Source organism: Lepidochelys kempii, chromosome 22 (assembly GCF_965140285.1).
Source record: "Lepidochelys kempii isolate rLepKem1 chromosome 22, rLepKem1.hap1, whole genome shotgun sequence".
Classification (NCBI taxonomy): domain Eukaryota; kingdom Metazoa; phylum Chordata; order Testudines; family Cheloniidae; genus Lepidochelys; species Lepidochelys kempii.
In genome coordinates, this window is record NC_136401.1 from 6,542,154 (window position 1) to 6,563,867 (window position 21,714).

General features: G+C 54.0%; 1 protein-coding gene across 1 annotated transcript; it reads right to left on the bottom strand.

The window, feature by feature from the left end:
- Nucleotides 1–98: 98 nt before the first annotated feature.
- PANX3 (pannexin 3) lies at nucleotides 99–21,669 on the bottom strand. The gene is made up of 5 exons (XM_073321045.2): nucleotides 18,135–21,669; nucleotides 13,479–13,621; nucleotides 10,789–11,003; nucleotides 8,819–9,483; nucleotides 99–5,680 (listed from the first exon to the last, which is right to left on the bottom strand). Exons 1-5 carry the CDS (start codon nucleotides 18,313–18,315, stop codon nucleotides 5,613–5,615), a joined length of 1,272 nt encoding a protein of 423 aa, XP_073177146.2. The 5' UTR covers nucleotides 18,316–21,669; the 3' UTR covers nucleotides 99–5,612.
- Nucleotides 21,670–21,714: the final 45 nt, after the last annotated feature.

A 21,714-nucleotide genomic window follows, 5' to 3' on the forward strand; every position in this document is an offset into this window, starting at 1 on the left:
AGCAGGCCGTGCAGGGGTAGAGGAAGTCCCTCCTGTCCCTCCCCAGCCCAGCCAGGTCTAGCAGCTGGAGCCCAGCACAAGATAAGAGCCCCCAGGCAGGGCACCCCCAGCCCTACCCCTCCCCAGCTCCATGCCCAGCACTTGGGGCTTATAGGGCCGTTGGGCTGGCTGTGTGTGGAGGGGGGGAATGACCATGGTGCCCTTAGCAGTTGCTCACATCACGCACCCGTAAGGCCGGCCCTGCCTCCCTGCAAAAAGTAACAAACCCTCCCACCTCATTATGCCACCCTCACTTCTGTGCTTCTGCTGATGGTGGCACTTCAGAGCTGGGCGGCCAGAGAGTGGAGAGCAACGGCTGGTGGCTGGGCACCCATCTCGGAAGGCAGCGCAGAGGTAAGGGTTGCAATCCTGTGACCCTCCCCCCACAATAGCCAGATTTCACGGGGGAGACCTGATTTCTCGATATGTGACGTGGTTTTCACGGCTGTGACTTTGGTAGGGCCCTACTCATAGCCAATGAACGCTTCCCCTGTCATTTTAGGCTGAGATTCCCAAAGCCACCTGAGGACTTTGGATACCCATTAAAATGAATGGAAATTGGACGTCCAGATCCCCTGGGTGCTTTGGAAATCACATTGATTCAGAAACAGCTTCTTCTTTATACCACAACGCCATGGGTTTGGTTAGTCTAACCAGTGCCTTAACTGTATTATGCAGGCTTTCCTGGACGGGGTCAGACCTGGGGTAAGTCCAGCCAAGTGTCCTGTTTAATTATAGCCAGTCCTCATCTCATCAGAGGAATGGGCAGGGCACCCCCCTGGTGTCCTGAGGTGGAATTACCTGCCCGCAGGAGAGGTGTCTACCTGGCCCCCAGCACAGAATCATAGAATATCAGGGTTGGAAGAGACCTCAGGAGGTCATCTAGTCCAACCCCCTGCTCAAAGCAGGACCAACCCCAGCTAAATCATCCCAGCCAGGGCTTTGTCAAGCCAGGCCTTAAAAACCTCTAAGGAAGGAGATTCCACCCCCTCCCTAGGTAACCCATTCCAGGGCTTCACCACCCTCCTAGTGAAATAGTGTTTCCTGATATCCAACCTAGACCTCCCCCACTGCAGCTTGAGACCATTACTCCTTGTTCTGTCATCTGCCACCGCTGAGAACAGCCGAACTCCATCCTTTAGATATTAGATACTAAAGGATTGGCAACAGCATGATTATTGGGTAAAATCTGAGTGTTATATTGAGCTGGATATGTGGCTGGCCCTTCGGGATCAGAAGAACCCTTTGGTTGATGAAATGGGTTTTAAATAACCACTCACCATTAAGTCTAGTGTCTGGGTGTTGAACCAAGGACTGGAATACCTAAGGGGGCTGCATTTCTGACTTCTTGTTGTCCACAGTTTACTTTTGTTGCTGGTTTGGTATATCTTATGGGAGAATAACCACCAGTTAGGGTTTTCAACTTTCTAATAGCACAAAACCAAACACCCGTGCCCTAGCCCTGCCCCAAGGCCCCGCTCCTTCTCCAAGGCCCTGCTACCCGATCACTCAAACGGCCTGCGCCTGCAGGTGCCGCCCCTGCAGTTCCCATTGGCCACGGTTCCCAGCCAAGCCAGCACTCGGGGCAGGGGCAGTGTGCGGAGCCCCATGGCCCCTGTGCCTAGGAGCCAGACGTGCTGGCCGCTTCCACGAGCCACATGGAGCCAGGGCAGGGAGGGAGCCTGCCTTAGCCCCTCTGTGCCTCTGACTGGACTTTTAGTGGCTCGGTCAGCACTGCTGACTGGAGCCGCCAGGGTCCCTTTTCGATCAGAACGCCCGGCAACCCTAGTTTTTGGGGGGGAGGGGTTGTCTGCCCTACTTCTTAGCAGTTTGTCCTGAATTTGGCATTCTCAGTTGTGACCCCCGAGGCACGGTGACATCTGCACCAGTGGGTCCGGTGGGCAGCTGCAAATGCTGATGGCTCCCTTGGGGCTGCAGGGTGCAATATTCTGTTGCTTGTGCTCAAGCCAGGTCTAGATTCCATTGGACCGAAAAGTGGTTCTGCTTTGCCCAATGGCACTGGGAGGGTCTGTTTGTGTCCCTGATGCCGCCTCCGATGTGCTCTGCTGGCCCGTAAAATGAAGCACGGTAAACACCAGGGAGCTCATGCTGGGCTTTCTCCTTCAGCACCAGTAAAATAGGTGCCCCAGACTAGAGCTAGTCCTCACGCCCCCTCTGCCACTGCCTCGCACCTTGGGGAGCAAGCGTCTGCCCTTCCACAAGGACAGGCAGCAGCTTGTGCTCAGCGCTGGGTTGCCTCGGCTTTGCGAACAAGCTGAGAATATTTCTGTCCCGCTGTCAGCTGGGTTTGAAGGGGCTAAGATGCAGTGACTTTACAGAGCAGAACCACATGTTCATGTCACGGAAGATGATGTGGAAAGCCTTATTTACTCCGCTTCTGTATTCTTCTGAGTTGTCAGTGTGTGGTGTAATTAACAGCCCCTCTAGATGGAGGGTTTCTGGACTGGGAGGTTTGATTAAGATGTATACTTTTCCTCCTCCTTAACTAGGGATTCCTGTGTAATGATTAATGTTAATTCTATTATGAAATAAATTCTGTGCCTTTGTCTAGTGCAGGGGTGGGCAAACTTTTTGGCCCTAGGGCCACACTGAGGTTGCAAAACTGTATGGAGGGCCGGGTAGAGAAGGCTGTGCCTCCCCTGACCCCCTTCCCCCCCGCTCTCTGACTGCCCCACCCCCTATCCACACCCCTGCCCCCTGACAAGACCGCAGGACGATCCTGGATGTGGCCCACGGGCTGTAGTTTGCCCACCTCTTGTCTGGTGTGATGTTTATCTTCCTGTAAATTATGAAAACTACAAATAATAAAGGGTTGGAGTTGATTGTGCTTTTGTAACAATTGATCTCTTATTTCCTTATGGATGATTCCTTTTCTCGCTGGCTCTTTTGAGCTGGTTATATCCAGAGCTTGTACATGCAGGTCTTTTGAGGACAGCATTTCCACTGACTTGGGTGAAAGCGAATATTAGTTCTTTGCATTGCAGTGAGGTGGAGAGGCCCCAGCCGAGAGCAGCACCCCCTGGTGTTGGACACTATACATGCTCACAGAAAGACAGCCTCAGTCCAACAAGCTTCCAATCTAAGCAGAGAAGCAGACCAATGGGGGAAGAAAGTATCATCCTTATTTTATAGCTGGAGAACTGGGGCACAGAGATTAAGGGCCACGTTCTCCACTGGTCAGCGGCCAGCACATTCAGCTCTTGGGAAACTACCCACTTACTTAGGGGCATCAACGGGAGCTGAACTATTCTGGAAATCTGGCCACATGTAGTGCCCACAGTCACTCAGGGTGTCTGTGCCAGGCCTGGGATCCAGCTCTCCTGAGTCCCGGTCTAGTGCCTTACCCACCAGCCCTTGCCCCTGCTGGATCCTGTGGCTTTAAGAGCAACGTCCACCAAGTTAGATACAAGAAGCTACATGTCACTCTTCGGTTCTGTCTCTTCCCCACCAAGCGCTGACCCCAGTACTGCCATTTTATTCTCTAGGTTCGCAAATAGAAATACTTTAAAGCAAGAACTTCTGAGTGCAAAGAGAGGGCAGCAAACCACTGCCCGCTAAAACCCAACTGCCGAGAGCTGTGAACACCAGCCCATGCCACCGGAGAGCCTAGCCCAGCTGGGTGGGGATGTTAGAACCTCAAGGGCTCCTACTCTATTGGGCCGAGCGGCCTGCTTTTAGCGGCATCCCCCTGGCCCTGTGGGCCCCTGTCTCCCGCCTTTTCCTCGGCCCTGGCTGCCCGGCCAGCTCTCTCCCGCTGGTAACTAGCTATCTACGGTACTTATATGGCCCCTCTTGCTCGAGTACTTGAGCACCTCACACCTGGGGTTATCCTCCCACCACCCCTGCATGGCAGGGCAGTGCTGTTAACTCCATTGTAAGCTGCACAGACAGTGGCAGAGCAGGGACCTGCAAATCACGGGCGAGTACATTAACCCCTGGCCCATCTTCCCTCACTAGCAGCACCTGCCCACGGAGGGATGGGTCCCTTGGAGCAGGTGCTGTTTCCTCTCCCCCTTCCCTGACATCATTCTGGGATGTGTCAGCAGGAGTGTTGTAAGCAAGACACGAGAAGTAATTCTTCCTCTCTACTCCACACTGATTAGGCCGCAGCTGGAGTATTGTGTCCAATTCTGGGCGCCACATTTCAGGAAAGATGTGGACAAATTGAAGAGATGTGGACAAACTGCAGAGAAGAGCAACCAAAATGATGAAAGGTCTAGAAAACATGACCTATGAGGGAAGATTGAAAAAACTGGGTTTGTTTAGGCTGGAGCAGAGAAGACTGAGGGGGGACATGATAACAGTTAAGTACATAAAAGGTTGTTACAAGGAGGAGGGAGAAGAATTGTTCTTCTTAACCTCTGAGGATAGGACAAGCAAGGGGCTTAAATTGCAGCAAGGACAGTTTAGGTTGGACATTAGGAAAAACTTCCCATCAGGGTGGTTAAGCACTGGAATAAATTGCCTAGGGAGGTGGTGGAATCTCTATCATTGGAGATTTATAAAAGCAGGTTAGACAAACAGCTATCAGGGATGGTCTAGATAATACTTAGTCCTTCCATGAGTGCAGAGGACTGGACTAGATGACCTTTTGAGGTCCCTTCCAGTCCTATGATTCTATGACATGGCAGTAGCTCTTCATGGAGGCAGTTGTGCTGACCCCTGCTTCTTGTTTCCAGCTGCTTTTAAAGCCTGACACCTACAGCTGGCAAGGGAGTGAGCCAGGACCATGTGACTGGCCAGCTGGGTTGTAGTCCCCATGGGTTGGAAGGGACCTGCGGAGGTCATCTAGTTCAACCCCCTGCTCAAAGCAGGACCAATCCCCAATTTTTGCCCCAGATCCCTAAATGGCCCCCTCAAGGATTGAACTCACAACCCTGGGTTTTTAGCAGGCCAATGCTCAAACCACTGAGCTATCCCTCCCCCTCAGGGCTCGTGGGTTCTAGTCTAGCACCTTACTGTCCTTCAGAGCAGCCTGCTTCCGCAGAATCCAAATACCTTTAAAGCAAGAGCAATACACAGCGTTCACTTTTTAATTATGAACCCTTTTCCCTTTCCTCTGCTTAATTTTGAATATGCCTTCCTCAGGCACCTGGGCCCACTGGTACTCTCACTTCCTGTGGGGCAAGTAACTCCACTGAGATCAGTTTTGCTAGAGCACATTAGGAGTATCTCTGCCGGCATCCATAGATACACTGGGGTATAATTGCTATAAAACCAGAATCGGGCCCCACAGCTGCACTGGAGCAGCTGGACCCAAGAGAATGGCAGGTGATGATTACCCTGGTCCAGATAAAAACAAGTTTGATGGGCGCTGATGAAGGGATCTGACGTATAACTAGGACCATGAACGGTTTCAGCCATGACGACATGGGTGGGATGAATGCAGAGCCAATCCTAGAGCAGTAGCTGGGCGTAGGCCAGTGGCCTGGATTCACCCCATGGATTTGGTTATGTTACGTTTCTTAGTTGTCCTCTAACATCTTGTCATCGTTCGGCAGGGGAGCTGTGATCTTCCCGTCCCGGCTCAGCCATCCGTCAGGGTCCATCACTCAGGCAGAGCCAGGCAGGCCGGGCTTGGGACCAGTGTTTCTTTTAGCTTCTCCTGTGGGTTTCATTTCTAGATAATGGGGGAGAAGAGAAAGTCACCAGCACCTGTGGGTGATAGGGCTCTCCCTTTCCCCTTAAAAATAAAGGGATGTGACCAGCCTCACTGGAGCAAGAGCTTTGGCACCTGCTCCCCACCAGCCTCGCCCTCCCATCGCCCTGTCTCAGACAGTCAGGGTACACTCTTTCCTGCAGGGACTGCCATAGCAGAAGGGTCCAGCTAGGTTGATACCTTTTGTCCAAGCATGGCCACCTTTGGGGGCTCCAGGAAGAGGCATAACACCCCCCCATTTCCCTCATTCAGTCAGTTCTTTGTGTAACGAGGGAATTTTCCCCAGCTCCGGCTGGACACTAACGAGCACCCATACTGAAGCGCAAAGACGGCTGGCTCTTGTCGTTTGATCATAGCCAGCATCAGCGATAGATTACATTTCTAGCAAATCCAGTGGCAGTGAGGTCCATCATTTAATTATACATTGTACTCAGTCTCCTTTTATCCATTCTCCATTTCTTGCTTTTTGCCACTGTGTGCCCTTTGCTCTCTTACGGGATGCTCGGATGGAGAAATGGGGCACCCTCTCCCCACCCTCATTATTTCATGCAGCTAAAGGTATCAGGGGATCTCTTTCTAGCAAAGCAGCCCCAGGTTTTTAGTGCTCCTGTCCCCTTCCAGTCAGCTCCAACTCCCTTCTCTGCAGTCTGGCTCTCCCCACTGATGGGATCCAGCCCCTTGGTCACAGTTTGAAGAGTGGCTATTCTCCCGAGCCACCCTCACAGCTGTTACGTGGCCTCCAAGGGTCGCTCTGTACTATGGCACTGCTGTAAGGACATAGGGAAGCTCCCTTAGCCATAACTTAGTCATTCCTGCTGCCTGTGGATAGTCACTGAACCAAGGAAAGAGCAAGAACAAAGCATCTGGCAGGGATGGGATGGGATGAGCCAGGGAGCTCAGGGCACTGCCCAAAGAGGGATAGGGATCATGCTCCCCACTTTACAGAAGGGGAGACTGAGGTACAGATGGGTGGAGGGGGGCATACAGCCAATAATGGCAGAACAAGGAAGAGAACCCAGGAGTTCCTAGGCCCATGTTCTAACCCAAGACGGCATTGTCAGAGTGAGGGGGATGGCACACAGGACAGCTCCCGTCCGTGGCGACCAGCTGCCCGCGCTGTACCTGGCCGGGGGCCCAGACAGGCCAACGGAAATCAATTCTAGCTGGGCTAGAGCAGGAGGTAGGTTTACAGCCACGCTCCGTTCCCTGCCCCAGAGCGGGAGCGGCCAGCCAGGCGTTGCCCAGTAGCGCACCCCACACGGCGCAGGAGCCAGCGGGCTGGGGAGAGAACTGGGAGCGAAGCGGGCCTGGAAAGCAAAGAGCTCAGGCCAGACAGCAGCTGCCCCGGGGGAGCGCGGTGGGAACAAGACGAGAGGTGCGTCAGGGGCTGCGGGTGCCTTTCGCTGGCCCAGCAGAGAGACACCGAGGTGCCTGGGAGACGTGCTGAACGGTGCAGCGTTCCCTTCCCAGGCCCCATGCGGTGCCTCTGCTCCCACCCTTCCCATCTCGGCCCCGTTCGCTCAGGGCACAGGAGACAGGCAGGAACCCCGAGTTTACAGCCAAACAACTACCCACCAGGATGCTTCACTTCGTGCCGCACCTGAGACGCCTCCCCTGTCTGGGCCTCAGTCTGCCCTTCGGTGACCCAGGAGAAGAAGGGGCACAGGGCTCCAAGCTGCTGCCCCACGGCCTGCGGGGCCTGCCCCCCAGCAGTGGCCCCCAATGGGCAGAGCTTCAGCTCCCTCTGAGCCTTGCAGGCAGCCTGGCTTTTAAGCTGCCAGCTCTCCAGTGAAACTGGTTCAACTGTTACTATGGCAGCCACCCACCCACATGCAAAATCCCAACAGCCGCAAAATCCCGGCTGCCATGAAGCATCTGTGACCTAGAAAGGTCCGGTTTGGAACTTCTGCCCCTGCGCCCACCCAAGAGGGGTCCCGTTGTGCCCTGCAGGGGCCGATTGCCCTCTTGTGGTTCAGGGTTGGTCTGTGGCACACGGTGATCTTCTAGGTTCGTTACTATTGCAAAAGAAAAATTGGGGAACGTGAGAAGGGCTGAGGGTTGGGGGGGGCGGGCAGAGAGGTCTCCCCTCTGCACAGAGCTGGGCAGATCCTGGGGCTATTCCCGGGAAGTTTTCTGCACCTACACTCGTGCCCCCTGCACATCTGTGTTCCACAAATACCCCAAGCAGCTTTTACGCACCAGGAGCAAGTTCCACAACTGGAAGAGCAGCTCATGCTCCGACATGGCTCGTCGCAGAAGCCGTCCAATCAGGAACCAGAAAGAAGACCATGTGACTTACGTAAGTTTGAATTTTGAGGGAGGGGTAGCTCAGTGGTTTGAGCTTTGGCCTGCTAAACCCAGGGTCGTGAGTTCAATCCTTGAGGGGGCCATTTAGGGATCTGGGGCAAAAATTGGGGATTGGTCCTGCTTTGAGCAGGGGGTTGGACTAGATGACCTCCTGAGGTCCCTTCCAACCTTGATAGTCTATGATTCTATTATTCATAATGAGCTACTGCGGAACGCCCTGCAATCAAGTAATAAACATGGTTCCTAGGGCACCGAGCAGAACGTGTGCCCCACACAACGCCCTGCCCCCCCCCAGCTCGTCCAAGCAAAGAAAGAAAATTGGGATATCACCAAATACGCTCGAGATCTTTGCAGGTTTCCGGCAGATGGGATATTCACCACTCACCTGGCACTGCCAGCAAGGCTAGAAGCACCAGAGGGATAATTGGGGTGGTGCAGGAGGGAGAGGAGAAGTAATGAGATGCAAGTAAGGAGAACTGAGGATGACAGTCAAGAAAAGATCAGCACTTGTGAACTCTGGAATATTCCCCCAAAGGAAGTGACGGGAGCCTCCTTGCCCAAGATACTTAGAACTAGGCTGCACAGGGCATGGAGAATCACCCAGTAGGAAGCGCTCCTGTCATGGCAGGCTGGCTACAGGCTAGGTGACCAGGTAAGATCTGACATCTAGCAGGGGGAATGGAGGTGCTTTGCCAGCACCATGTCGATTTTTCATTGACTTCCCATCGAGATTTCCGTGCTTCAATTCAAACTAAACCAGAGGGAGGGAGGAAGGTTCCATTAGTCTCTTACCCAGGATCTCGCTGCTCGGAGCAGGAGGGTTTCCTTCGGCCCCTGCAGCGCAGGCCTGGTGTTTCGGTTTGGACGTCTCCAGGCCGGCAAGGAGGGTCATGAAATCCACCACGGTGTCGATGTTCTGTGGGCTGGAGGTGACCTCCCTCAGGGCGCACACCGCATTCAGCCTGCTAAAAGACTTAAGCTCAGAGATATTGGCCTGCAGGAACAGGAGGATGATGTTCAGGTCGTTCATGGGGCAGGTCAGCATCTTCCTGCTGAGGAGGTCAAAGGCGGGCAGCATCTCATAGATGGACAGGAGGCGCTTGTCCCACTGGAGGAGCTGCAGCATGTTGTAGATGACCACAGGTGCCAGGAGGACATAGACCCCCCCGTTGGAGAGGCTGATCAGCTGGAAGACGGAGAAGAAGACCAGCTTGCAGGGAATCACGTCCGGGACTTGGGGCTCATCCCGCAGGAGCCCTGTCTTGATGGAGCAGCTGAATTCATCTTGGAAAAAGACACGGAGGTGGAGAAATCCCAGGTAGAGACAGGTAGCAGCGATGAGAAGCAGCAGCAGCAGGTTCCGCAGCAGGTAGGCGCCCACCAGGGAGTGCGAGCGCTGCTTGCAGGCCAGGTACCGCTCCAGCAGAGGGAACTCAAAGTACCGCTCCCTGCGAGCCCTGGGGGAAAGACAGAGGGGTAGTTGGGGCCAGTTTCTCAGCTAGAGTAAGTTAGGTCACTTCACTGAAGTCAGCTTACACCAGCTGAGAACCTGGCCTGTAAATTCCACCTCTAGGGTTAAATCCCCGGCCCCTGATGCCAAGGGGATGTGGTGCTGGATGGATCAGAACTCTGCCCATGCATTAACCAGCATCATCGAACCAGAGGGTTAGAAGGGACCTCAAGGGTCATCTAGTCTAGCCCCCAATGTGACCCTGGCACTGAGCACCAAGCAGCGATGGGGGTGCTCAGGGATGGGACACTGGGAGGCTGGTTGTTAATGAGTCAGTTTGTTTATACTCAGAACATGTTTTGATCAACTTTTTTCTCGTCCGTAGCCAACACATTTTGAGTAATTTTGTTTAATAAAAAGATCAGTTTTTAAATGCTGGTTCTGTGCATGTAATTGAATTTTAATTTCCACCCAAATGGAGCATGACGCAAATCACGAGGAAAAAATTAAATCCTCCTCTAGTCACTAAAAATTGCAGCATTCCCCCTTTTCTAGCGTAATCAAAATGCAGAAATTAAGAAGCTGAAAAAACGTATCTGGATAAAACATAACCTCCTGGAAAGCAAAAAGTAACATGGGATTGAGGGCAAAGGCTGTTATGTCAATCCACGTGTGAATGGCAACCCTCCAATAAGCATCAACCTTTCTGTGCTGTGGATGGGATCAGACACACACATGCCGGACCAGATTGGACCACAGCCCCACGTGGGGAGGGGGCTTCCAGGAACAGATCTCCCTGCAGGAGCATGTGGAGGGCAAATCCTGCAGCCCATCCCCAGCCCCCACAGAGGGCTCTCCACAAGGGAGGGAGTGGGGGGCTGGGTTACTGGGATCCACCACCCAGGTCCAGTCTGTGTTACCTTCCCCTCAGAGCCCCTGCATTCTGAGGAACCCCCTCCCCACAACAGGGTGGGCCTGAGGGCAGCCTCGGTGAGGGAAGGTCCTGGTAGCATGGTCTTGGGGGAGCTGGGGCTGGGCGGAAACCCCCGTTCCAACAGGTTCGGGGGCAGAGACCCGGCCTGGGCATTGGAGGGTCCCTGCTGGCTGGATCAGTCCTAAGGACATTCTCCAAGGAGATCCCTCCGGCCTGCCCCACTGCAGAGCTCTCTTGCCATGGGTCTGCCCAGATCTCCAAGGAAAAGGGCTCAGTCAGACCCCTGGACCTCCTCTGGCGAGACGGTGGCTGCGGGACTGTGCACGCTGGGAACGGGAGGAGGAACCCAAAGGGTCAGTCCTCAAGCCACTGACTCACTTCTCAAACTCCTCCCAGAAGAGCTGGGCATCTGTGCTGGCCTGGCGGACCTTCACCATGTGCTGCACCAAGCGGATGGAGCGGTTGTAGGACTTGTCCAGCTCGTCGATGATGAAGAGCAGGTCGCTGTTCAGCGCAGGCGCAGCTGAGTATCTCCACAGCAGGGAGGGCAGGTACATGGCCACCGCGATGAGCAGCAGGGAGTAGGGGAAGGCCTGGGCAAAGGACAATGCAATGACTGAGGCCACCTCGACCAGCAAGAGCGAGAGCACAAGCGCAATGGCCAGCAGAGCAGCGGTCAGGACAGACTATAACAGGAGCATAAAGGACAAGCCAGGCAGCAAGTCAGGGCCATTCAGGGCTGCACAGTCTACTCCTGAGGGCATTCTGCGCCAAAAAATTAAAAATTCTGCGCACAATATTTTAAAATTCTGCAAATGTTATTTGTCAAATACATGTGGAGGGTCCAGCAATGGCACTGGGGAGCAGAAGCCACTGGCTGCACAGAGGTGCGAGATCACTGTGCAGCTTCCCCCCGGAACATGGACTCAGCGGTGAGGCTGCATCCGACCCTGACAAAGCGCAAGGACTGGGCCTGCCCCTGAAACACCTCAGGGCCCTGCCCCTCCGTGCCAGGTGCACCAGGTGTGGGCAGGCAGGCTCAGCAAGGCAGGATCCAAGCATGAAGGGGCTTAGTGTGGTGGGGGAACCAGGTGGATGCAGACGGCTCAGTGGGGGATCCGGGCACAGGGGGAATCTGCATTCACAGGGGCTTGTTGGGGGTTTCTGGGTGCAATGGTAATGGGACTCCGCAGGGAGGTCTAGGTGAAGGTGGTTGGGGCTCAGCAGGAGGGGGTCTGGGTGTGGGGGGGATAGAGCTTGGCAGAGGGGTCTTGGTGTGGGGAGCTCACAGGGGGGTCCAGATGCTAGGGGAGTGGGGCTCAGTGGGGTGGGGATCCACGTATAGCTGTTTGGGGCTCAGTGTGGTGGGGATCTGGGTGGCTCATTGGGGTGTCCAGGTGCAGGGGGAGTAGGACTCATCACGAGGAGTTCTGAGTGCGAGGGGTGGGGGGAGTGAGGCTTTCCGGGAGGATCTGGGTATGAGGGGATCTGGATGCATGGGGGTTGGGCAGATGGGGGAGCAGCTCCAGGTACAGAGATCCCTCCCCCTGCAGCTGAGGAGCAATGGGTGCAGGAAGTGGGGGTCGTGGGGAGTTTGCAGAGCTTCCTGCAGCTGGGGGAGAAATCTCGGTGGGTCTGACCCAGTCCCAGATGCCATGAAGAGGAAGAGGAAGTCCTGTCCTCCCTAGCTCAGCTGGGACTAGCAGCTGAGCCCAGCACAAGGTAGGAGCCACGGGCCAGGTCTTCCCCAGTACCGCCCGCTGCCCCACAGTGATTTACTTGTCTGCCAGCTGCCCTGGGCACCCGAAACTTACTGCTGGGGAGGGTCGCATGACTGCTCTGTGGGGAAGCAAAGAAATCTGCGGGGGACATACATTCTGCGCATGCGCAGAGGCACAAAATCCCCCCGGGAGTAACACTCAGGAGGCAGGGAATGGCCAGGCTAAGGCTGAACAGCGGATCAGGAGCTGCAGCCCTGAGGTCTAACCCCAGATATAATGATACCGAGCGATTACACAGCACTTCCCACCTGACCATTCCAAGTGCTTTACAATGGCTCATCCTCCCCATCTTACAGATGGTGAAACCGAGGCATGGGGCAGGGTAGAGACTTGGTCAAGGTCCCACAGGGAGTCAGTGGCAGAGCTAGGGATTGAATCCAGTTCTCCTGAATCCCAGCCCAGTGCCCTATCCATGAGGCCTCCTTGAAGGGGGGGGGGAGGGGGGAAGCTGGACAGACCCAGGGGAACTCGAACCCCAAACAACATTGCTCTTCAGATGAGCCTCACAGATCAGGACACTCCACTTGGCCCCTGGGAGCTGATGCAGGGTTTGCAGGGTAAATAGAGGAGATCCTGAGTGGGGGATTCTTGGAGATGGCAGAGGTGGTTCTTGCTTCTACACGGAGGTGGTTTGTTCAGAAGCTCTGTGGGGGCTGCTCCCAAACACACAGAAGTGGCATTGAGGCCTCTCTGCCCAATGATGTGACCATGATCGCTTCTTTGAGATCTGGACCTTGCGCCAAGAGTCGCTGCCTTGTAACACCCAGGCCGGGTCCCTGCCACGGACTCTGCACGGGGCTGCCCCCGGACACCACTCGGCAGTTTCAGCTGCTGCAGAGTGGAGCCGCCCGGCCGATGGGCAGAGCTGACGGCAAGGAGCATGCTACAGCAGAACCATAATCACACTGACCCCCTAGTCACTTCTGGAGCCATTTGGCCTAGATCCCACAAGCCCCAGGTGGCTGGAGCCTGCCTGTCAGACATAAATCTCTCTGCCGCATGCCACAGCCATGATGGAGATCAGCAGGGATTCCACCAGCTGGGGCTGGGCTTCCTGCTTTGGGGCAAATTGGTCCAACAGAGCCCCTTAGGGTGCACTGCAGAGGCCAGCCTGTCCCTCTCGCCTTTGGCTGACAGGGGGGCAGTGAGCACTGTATCCTGATGAGTTGTGTTCTTCACCTGGGTCCCTTGCCCACCCAAATGCCACTGGCCCTGGAGACACTGCATCGGGGGCTGATTTTCAGCCCCTTGAAATGCAGAGCTCCCCCAACCCATCAGCCCCACTACCTTGAGAGCCCAGAGGGATTTGGCTGTCGTGTTTCCAGCAGCATCAAATTCATAGTGGATCAAGGAATCCCAGCAAGACGTATCAACGTATGCAGACTGCTTCCCTGTGAAGTTGGCGGGTGAGAAACAGCTGATCTGGGTCCCTGGAACAGAGCGCAAGTGGTTAGAGCAAGAGGGAGGAGCTGGTGGACCCACAGGCGGGGGGATTCCACCCGCCCCCGGCCCCACTAACGCAGAACCCTGCTGCTCCAGAATCTCTGCGGTGAACGTGCGTCCAGCAGCCCCCGTTCCTACCCACTCCCCTCCCAGCCCACAGCCCGCCCGTCTACACTGCCCCTTCTGCTATGCACTGTGGATAGCACCCCCTTGTGGGCATGGAGCAGGCAGCAGCCAGCAACTAAGTTGAACTCAGTAGCAACACAACAACATCATGCTGACTGCTGCCAGGCTGCCAGATTCCCTGCAGGCTGGAGCTGGGCAGGGATCAGACTGGGCCAGGGTCTGTAAAACACATTGGACCTGGGCTGTGTTGTCCACACTCCTCGCAGCTGCCTGGGGACTACAGCCCCTGGGGGATCCCCTGCTGCCCTGTCTCCCCAACAGCTCATGTAACATGTAACAACTCGTCTTGCCCCGGCCCGAAAAGGTGAGATTCCCTGTGGCAAAGGCTCCTGCCAGCTCAGGAACAGCCTCACAGGCAAAGCCAGGCTTGGCAGGAAAGTCTGGCTCCAGCCAGCACTGAGAATCGAGCAGTACGATAGGAGCGGTTCAGCGCAGCCTCGCTGAGCTTGGATCCTGGCGTCCTTCCTGCAGCCACACCAAAGCCCCCCTATACCCGTTCAGGTGCAAGGCATTCTGGGTACTTACCCCACAAACCACTGCCCACTGCAGGGGTGGTCTAGTGAGCTCCTATAGACCACTGACTGGGGGATCCCTCTCTGCTCCCCCCTACAACCCCCAGGCTATGCCCCCAGGGACTCCACTAAGTCTTCTGACTCCAGCTGGCATGTCACGCTATGTGCTCAGACCTAGCCGCAAGCTTGCTGGTGGGGCTGATGCAGCAGGAATGCAGCTACCCGACAGCCCTGCAGCCCCCAGCTCCCCATCCCTGCTCCAGGCCTGTTAGTTTCGGAGGGGGCTGGAGGAACTGGGGCAGTGAAACTCCCAGCTATGCTCCTACTGCAGCAGCCCCAGCCCATGGGCTACAGGTGGGTCATAAGCGGAGATACCGGATCTGCCAAACCCCAGGCAGCTCACTAGGCTAGACTTTGCTGCTGGTAAACACAAGTGCACTTGTTGGCTCAGGCCAGGCCAGCTAGGGTGCATTGAGCTGCTGTCTTGCCCAGATCATGATTTAAGTTTGGACGGGGCTATCAAGGAACCAGCTTTGCTAATCAAGGCATTTGAGATTGTGGGGAGGGATAGCTCAGTGGTTTGAGCATTGGCCCGCTAAACCCAGGGTTGTGAGTTCAATCCTTGAGGGGGCCATTTAGGGATCTGGGGCAAAAAAAATTGGGGATTGGTCCCGCTTTTAGTAGGGGGTTGGACTAGATGATCTCCTGAGGTCCCTTCCAACCCTGATAGTCTATGAGATGATCCTGTCCCTGAAGGCGACAAGTTCATTCCTGTAACACCATGTTCTGGTGCTTTACATACACGCAGAGCTAGCCACAACTCTAACGCTGTGAATAGCCTACAGAGCCCATCAGCTAGACTATTTCAATGTCCATTCAGGAGACTAATAACCGGGTAGCCCCTCAATCTATGTAATCAAGGAACAACCCAGCAAAAACACATCGATTTTATTCTCTCTGGCTCCACCCAGCCTCCTGTACATTAAGTCCAAGAACAAATTTCTGAGGCAGGATGGAAATTATATCCACAAACCTCACACTCTCTGGTCAGACATACACAAATAACCCCACAAACACAAGTGTCCTCCGCTTCCGGGACTAGAGACCAAAGCTTTCCTGGCAGAAATGTTACATCACTGTAACATTAGATTCACAGATTTTCAGGCCAGAAGGGATCTCTCCTGAATAACACAGGCTTGTTACCCCTCTGTTGAGCCCGATGACTTGTGTTTGGCTAAAGCATCTTCCAGAAAGCTATCCAGTCTTGATCTGAAGACTGGAGAATCCACTTCCCTTGGTAGTTTGTTCCAGTGGCTGAATAGTATCAGGCCTCGTACCAATCCGTACAGAACTCCAGCGGAACACCCCCATTCAATGAAGGTTCCCCACTGACAGCTACTTTTTGAGATCCGCCAGTTCGTTTCTAATCCAGTTAATGTGTGGTCTATTGATATTGTGGGGTGCTAAATTTTTAAAATTAGAATGTTGTGTGGTGCTAAGTCAAACACCTTACAAAAGTTTATTATAACTTACATACTTCGTTGGGCCATCCTGCCTGCTCTTTTTTATCATCATCACATTAGCACCCTTCCAGTCTTCTTGAATTCCCCCAAGATTCTGAGATTTATAAAAAATTAGTATCAGCTGGCCAGAGAGCTCCTCAGCCAGCTCTTTTAGGACTCTTGGTTACAAGTTATCCAGGCCTGCTAATTTTGAATATTTTATCACTAGATTTTCCACATTTCATAACTTCTAATTTCTATCAATTGCTGTGTATTTTCTTTTTTCCATTTGTTACGTAGTGCTTTCTTATTGCTAATTGCTGCGTTATTTTGCCATTGAACCAGGAGGACTGTTAGCCAAAGCTGCTCTCTCTCTCAATTGTGGAATCATGGCTTTTTGGCCAACTAATACATTCTTTTTAAAGAATTCCCAGTTTTCTACGTTTTTCTTTCCAATGTCACTGATAATTTTCCTCAGCTTAGGGAAATGAACCCTTTTGAAACACCAAGTGCTTCTATTACTGGTTGGAACTAGCCTCTACTTGCCCATATTAAATTTAATCAATTCCTGATCACTGCCCCCTAGACAACCACCAACTTCAGTCCAGTGGAAATTCATCTTTAGTCATTAGAATGAGTCCAAATACAGTTACCTCATGTTAAATGCAACACCCTTTGTGTTGACCATCATCACCCATAAAAGAAGCTAATGATATTTTACTACTGGCTCAGTGAGACCTCCAGCAGGTGTCTCCCAAATTGAAGTTTCTCACAAGACCACAACTTTTCTGTCCACACATTACAGTAAGGTTGATCCAGGGGTTGCTCCCCTGGTCCAGCCAGCCTTGTATTCCTTCTCTGACCAGAGCCATAACTTTGTAGAAGTTAATGAAAAATCATCCTGATAGTTAATTTCTTCATCGTCCTTAGCATCGGCTAAGCAGTGGTTGGCTTCTGTCAAGATGGGAGTATCCCTCATAAATGTCTCTCCCAGCAGGTCTAATTGCCAACGATATTCTTAATATTCAGGGAAATGTCTAACCCTGTTTTGAAACCTGCTTAGCTTGTTCCCTCTCTAACATCATGTGGAGGGGAGTTCCACAGGCTAAACACACATTGCGTAAATAGGCATCTCCCTTTTGATTTTTATAGATGCTCTCTCTCTTCCAGGAGCAGCAACTGAACCAACAAAGGAGACTTAAGAGATTGTGACATAACCCCCTCATCTCCCGCCCCCCGTACACACACACGTCTCTCTCAGCAAGAACACAGGGCATGTAGCCGTGGGATGGACAGAAAGAGGTAGAAAGCAAGGAAGTGAGACCAAAGCCTCTGGAGGCAGAAGCAGATCATCCTCCAAGTCCATGTTTAGCCTGAGGTTAAGATGCATCCAATTGTGTTATCAATGAACCTTTGTGTAATAGGATCCTAGGCCAAGTCCTATAAACCGGGAAAAGAAGAGTCAATTCAAGCACTGTCAGCATCCCAGCGCTGGCTGGGCTGGCTCCCTGAAGGGCTGCAGGGACAGAGAAAACCACAGCCTCCAAGAACATCCAGGGGCAGGAGAGAGAGAGAGGAGCGAGACCACACATAACACAGAGCCACATCAACACAGGAACTGGGAACCCCAAGGAGAGGGAAGCAGCCGTTGTTTTTGTCAGAATTGTGGCAAGTTATGTCCAAGGTTAGATGCTGGCTACGGAATGGTCCCCCCGGCCGCAGCAGAACCCTGCTTAGATCGGAAGCTCTTCGGGGCTTTCTATTCTCTTTGTACAGTGCCTTGCACCATGGGGCCCTAGGCCATGACTGGGGCTCCAAGGCACTATTGCAACACAGATGATAAACACCACAGACTCTCCAGGGGAGCACAGAGTATTCACAGGAACGTAGGAACTGCCAGCCTGGATCAGACCGAGGTCCATCTAGCTGAGTGGCCTGGCTCTGACAGCGACCAGAACCAGATGCTTCAGATGGAAGAACCTTGCAGTGGCAGATGTGGGACAGTCAACTCCCCATTAAGGACTCACCCTAACCCCTAGTAATTAGAGGCTGGAGCAAGTACTACATGAAATAGCATAAGGTCTTATCGCCCTTCTGAAACTCTTCCATACCCCCAGAACGCTGACCATAAACTCTGACCTCGCTCCTTGAGCCCTCCATGTACCCGTGATGCGCCAGCAGAACCAGAGCCCGAGGAAGCCAATGGGGTCTGTGCTGCATACCCTGCTCCTGCCCTAGAACTTCTTCCCCTTAATGCTGATCCAGAACCAGTCCCGACAACACCCCACCCTGCAACTCACCCATGGAAAACTCCCGTGCGAACGCCAGGGACACCAGGAACAGGGGCAGGCCCACCGTGACGAACTTCACAACGCGGTCGCTCGGTAACTCCAGGCGAAGGCCTTTGGCTCGGGAGCCGTTAGGGTCCGGGAGCAAAGCATCAGAGAGCATGTACTCGGCGGCCGTGTGTGCGATAGACATGACTCCAGGAGCAGAGACGATGCAGCTGCTGGCGTTGTTTATGGTTTGATCCCGGCCGAGCAGTAGCTAGCAGGGCATGAGCACTTGTGGGGTTGAAAGCTGCATTTGCCCAGCATTATGTACCGGGCAGTGGTAAATGACAGCCCGGGCAGCGCATTGCTAATTACAAGGGAAGCTTTTTTTCTAGGAAAGTTACAAATAGCTTTCCCTCAAATAGAGGGGCCAGAGTCGCAGCAGGAGGGCCGCACTGATTGCTGGGCCCTGGCGTGCCTCACCCAGCCACAGGCAACCCCACGAAAGGCTGCGTCCCTGTGGTTTTACAGCCCTCTCTCATGAATGGATTTATTTCTAGCAGCGATTTTAAGGGGCGTGGGGCTGCTGGGCTATTTTCACATCCAGTAATGAGCAGGAGGGTTGGCAGGGAGGCACAATCCCAGCCCCAGCTCCCATGCCTGTGGGGCTGGGGGATGCACGCAAGTGTCAGCTGTAATAACCGCTGACGCTCGCTGCGAGGTGAGTGATTCTCAGCCAGGCAGATCCCCAGCCCTGCGGGCAGCCATTAGTGGCATGATACAGAGAGGCCTCTTTCTGCGGCCTGACACCGCCCCAGGCACTGCAGGGCTGCAAGGCGAGCATGGTAGGTGTTTGACCAGGCCAAGCCCCAGACTCCATAGACACTCACATGTGCGCCTACCAGAGGGAAGGGACACAGCTGTGCTGTTCAGAGGAGACGCTGCTGAGCACAAGAGCTGACGGCCCCTCAGGGCGGGCAGAGAGGAGCAGGCAAGGGCAGATTTTCAAAGGTATCTAGGTACCTCACTCTCACAGATTTTTAAAGATGTTTAAAAATCTGGGCCTTGGTGTGCCTGCGGATGGACCCTCCAGGTCCACCCTCTTCTCGAGCCTTTGGCCTGTGCCTCTAGAGGTCCCAGGGGGGGTCTCTTGCACACCATTTTCTCCTGCTTGTTGCATGGGAAGTTGTACTCTTTCAGGGATGACAGCCACATTAGAAATCCCACTGCCCGTTCCCGTTGCTCAGGGGGCCCAGCACTCTTCCTAGTTAAGCTCAGTGGCAGATCCCTGGCTCCCCACCCTCATCCTGTGAAGACCTCCACCCCTAAACAGCCACCCCTTGATCATAGAATATCAGGATTGGAAGGGACCTCAAGAGGTCATCTAGTCCAACCCCCTGCTCAAAGCAGGACCAATCCCCAATTTTTGCCCCGATCTCTAAATGGCCCCCTCAAGGATTGAACTCACAACCCTGGGTTTAGGTGGCCAATGCTCAAACCACTGAGCTATCCCTCTCTAAATTGGTAGCTATCCCTAAATTGACTTGCTTGCTCAGGATTTTGCCTCTCCCCCCTGGCCAAATCCTGCTGAACCTCCCCCATGCAGGCTTGTCAGAGGCACTTCTGAGTGTAAAAGGCTGCCATGCTCATGCCCTTGGGCTCACTTAGTGGGCCTTTCTGGTTGCTTGGCCACTCTAGCCTCTCGCTCTGGCTGCAGCGGCATCTTGCCCAGCCATCCTCACCTCTCCCCATCCAGAGCCTGGGCCAGGTACAGGCCTTCTCCTGATGGGTCCATACCACCTTTCAGGCTAGACTAACCCTGGAAGAGAGAGGGGGTCTAGCCTGGATGAGTCCCAAGAGACTATCCCTTCATTATGCAGCTGTCTGTCCATCATCTCTTTGCCAGGGGCCCCACTGAATTAGCAGAGGCAGGACCATGTTAAAGCCCCTCTGGCCGGAAGCTTAGATCCCACTTTGATTTACTTACTGCACATCAGCGCATCTCACTCTACAGCCATGGACAAGCATTGTAAGAATAGAGCGGGATGAGAGGTCAGTGAGGTGCTCTCTCTCCAGCCGTGAGCCAAATGGGACACACCTGGAGATCCCCTTAAGATTCCAGCCACATGGACAATCCAGTATTTAACACAATCCCTTCCCACCCTGCAAAACCAGAGACCCTTCAAACCCTAGAGCACCACCAATTAACCTCCCGCCTCCCAGCCACCCCTCAACAAGGACTTGGGGCCTTGCCCCCTTTGTCCTCATAGTCAGCAAACCTGTGCCCCACTGGATCAAAGGAGTGTGTGTGTGGGCTGGGGGCAGGATAAACTGTAGAGATAAAAGCCCCCCAGTGAGGAAGCCATGCCCCCACTCAAACACCTCTACAGAGGAAAGCCCTAGGCCAGCATGAGCCAATGAACTCTCCCATCTGGCCTGCACACTGACATCTCAGACTTGGCAAAGGTCACTTTACATGGGCTCAGCTGTCTCTGCCGCACAATGGGCCAGGGCCTCTGCTGTAGCCAGGGCCGGGGCTGGAGGGGAGGATTCATTGATTCTGAGTCAGAGATCATAGTCTGACTGTACAACACACGTCCCAGAAGTGTTAACCCCTTTTTATGGGGACCAAGCACTAGAACTGTTGTGACACACAGACAGGGTAGGGCTGCGTGGGGAGAATCACCATCCCCTGCCCCTTGCTGAGCTCAGCTGAGCGGGTTTCATGTTGATCTAGCATTTGGCAGTTTGCCTTAGAATTAATCTGCTGTTGTGCGATCGAAGAACCGGGTCTCACAGCACAGCACCCAGGGTTCCTGGGGGGCTGCTAGGAAAACCTGCTTCTACAAGGCTGGAGGCAAGCTGCAGAGCTGAGGGAATCTCAGCGGGAATGCAAGTTACGTTGCCAAGGGTGCTGTGGGCAGTGGGGAGGGAAGGCTCCAGCACAAAACTGCATGCATTCTGTGCAGTCCCTTGGCCAAGGCAAAGCCGCGGCTGCATTTATACTGTGTGGTTTACAAATGAACATGTTACAAATGCCTGTGGCGGTGAAGAACTCGGATCCCAGGCAGGGACCTGCCCCATGGCCAACTGTCTTAATACACATTCCCACCAGAACGGCAGCTCAGACAGAGCAATTCACAGATCTCCAGCCAGTAGGGAAGGGCTATGCTGCCCCAACCATGCACCGTGGGCCCTGGCCATGCTGCCAGCAGTACAGAGCGTGAATGGGGCTAGCACCAGAATGCAGCCCCAGATGGAATTAAATGAGAGGAGGGGAGAGGCTGCAAGACTTGGTGAACACCAGGGTCACCGAGCGCACCCGTGGTCCCAGAGGATCCCTTCAACATTTGCTGAGCTTGGGGAAACCCACCTCATTTGTGAGGCAGGATTCCAGCCTTGCACTTCCCTCATCTCCCTGGGTCACTCACCCAGCCCATCAATACCTCCAGCTCAGGGCCTTAGAGGGGAAACTGGCCCCACCAGCTCAGCCCAGCAGTCAGTCAGTCATTCCCCCAGCAGGGTTTTGCGGCACAGTGAAATGGGTCATTCTGGTGCCTCTTGCTGATGGCAGCTGACATCTCAGTGGTGGGAAGCCCCATGGCAG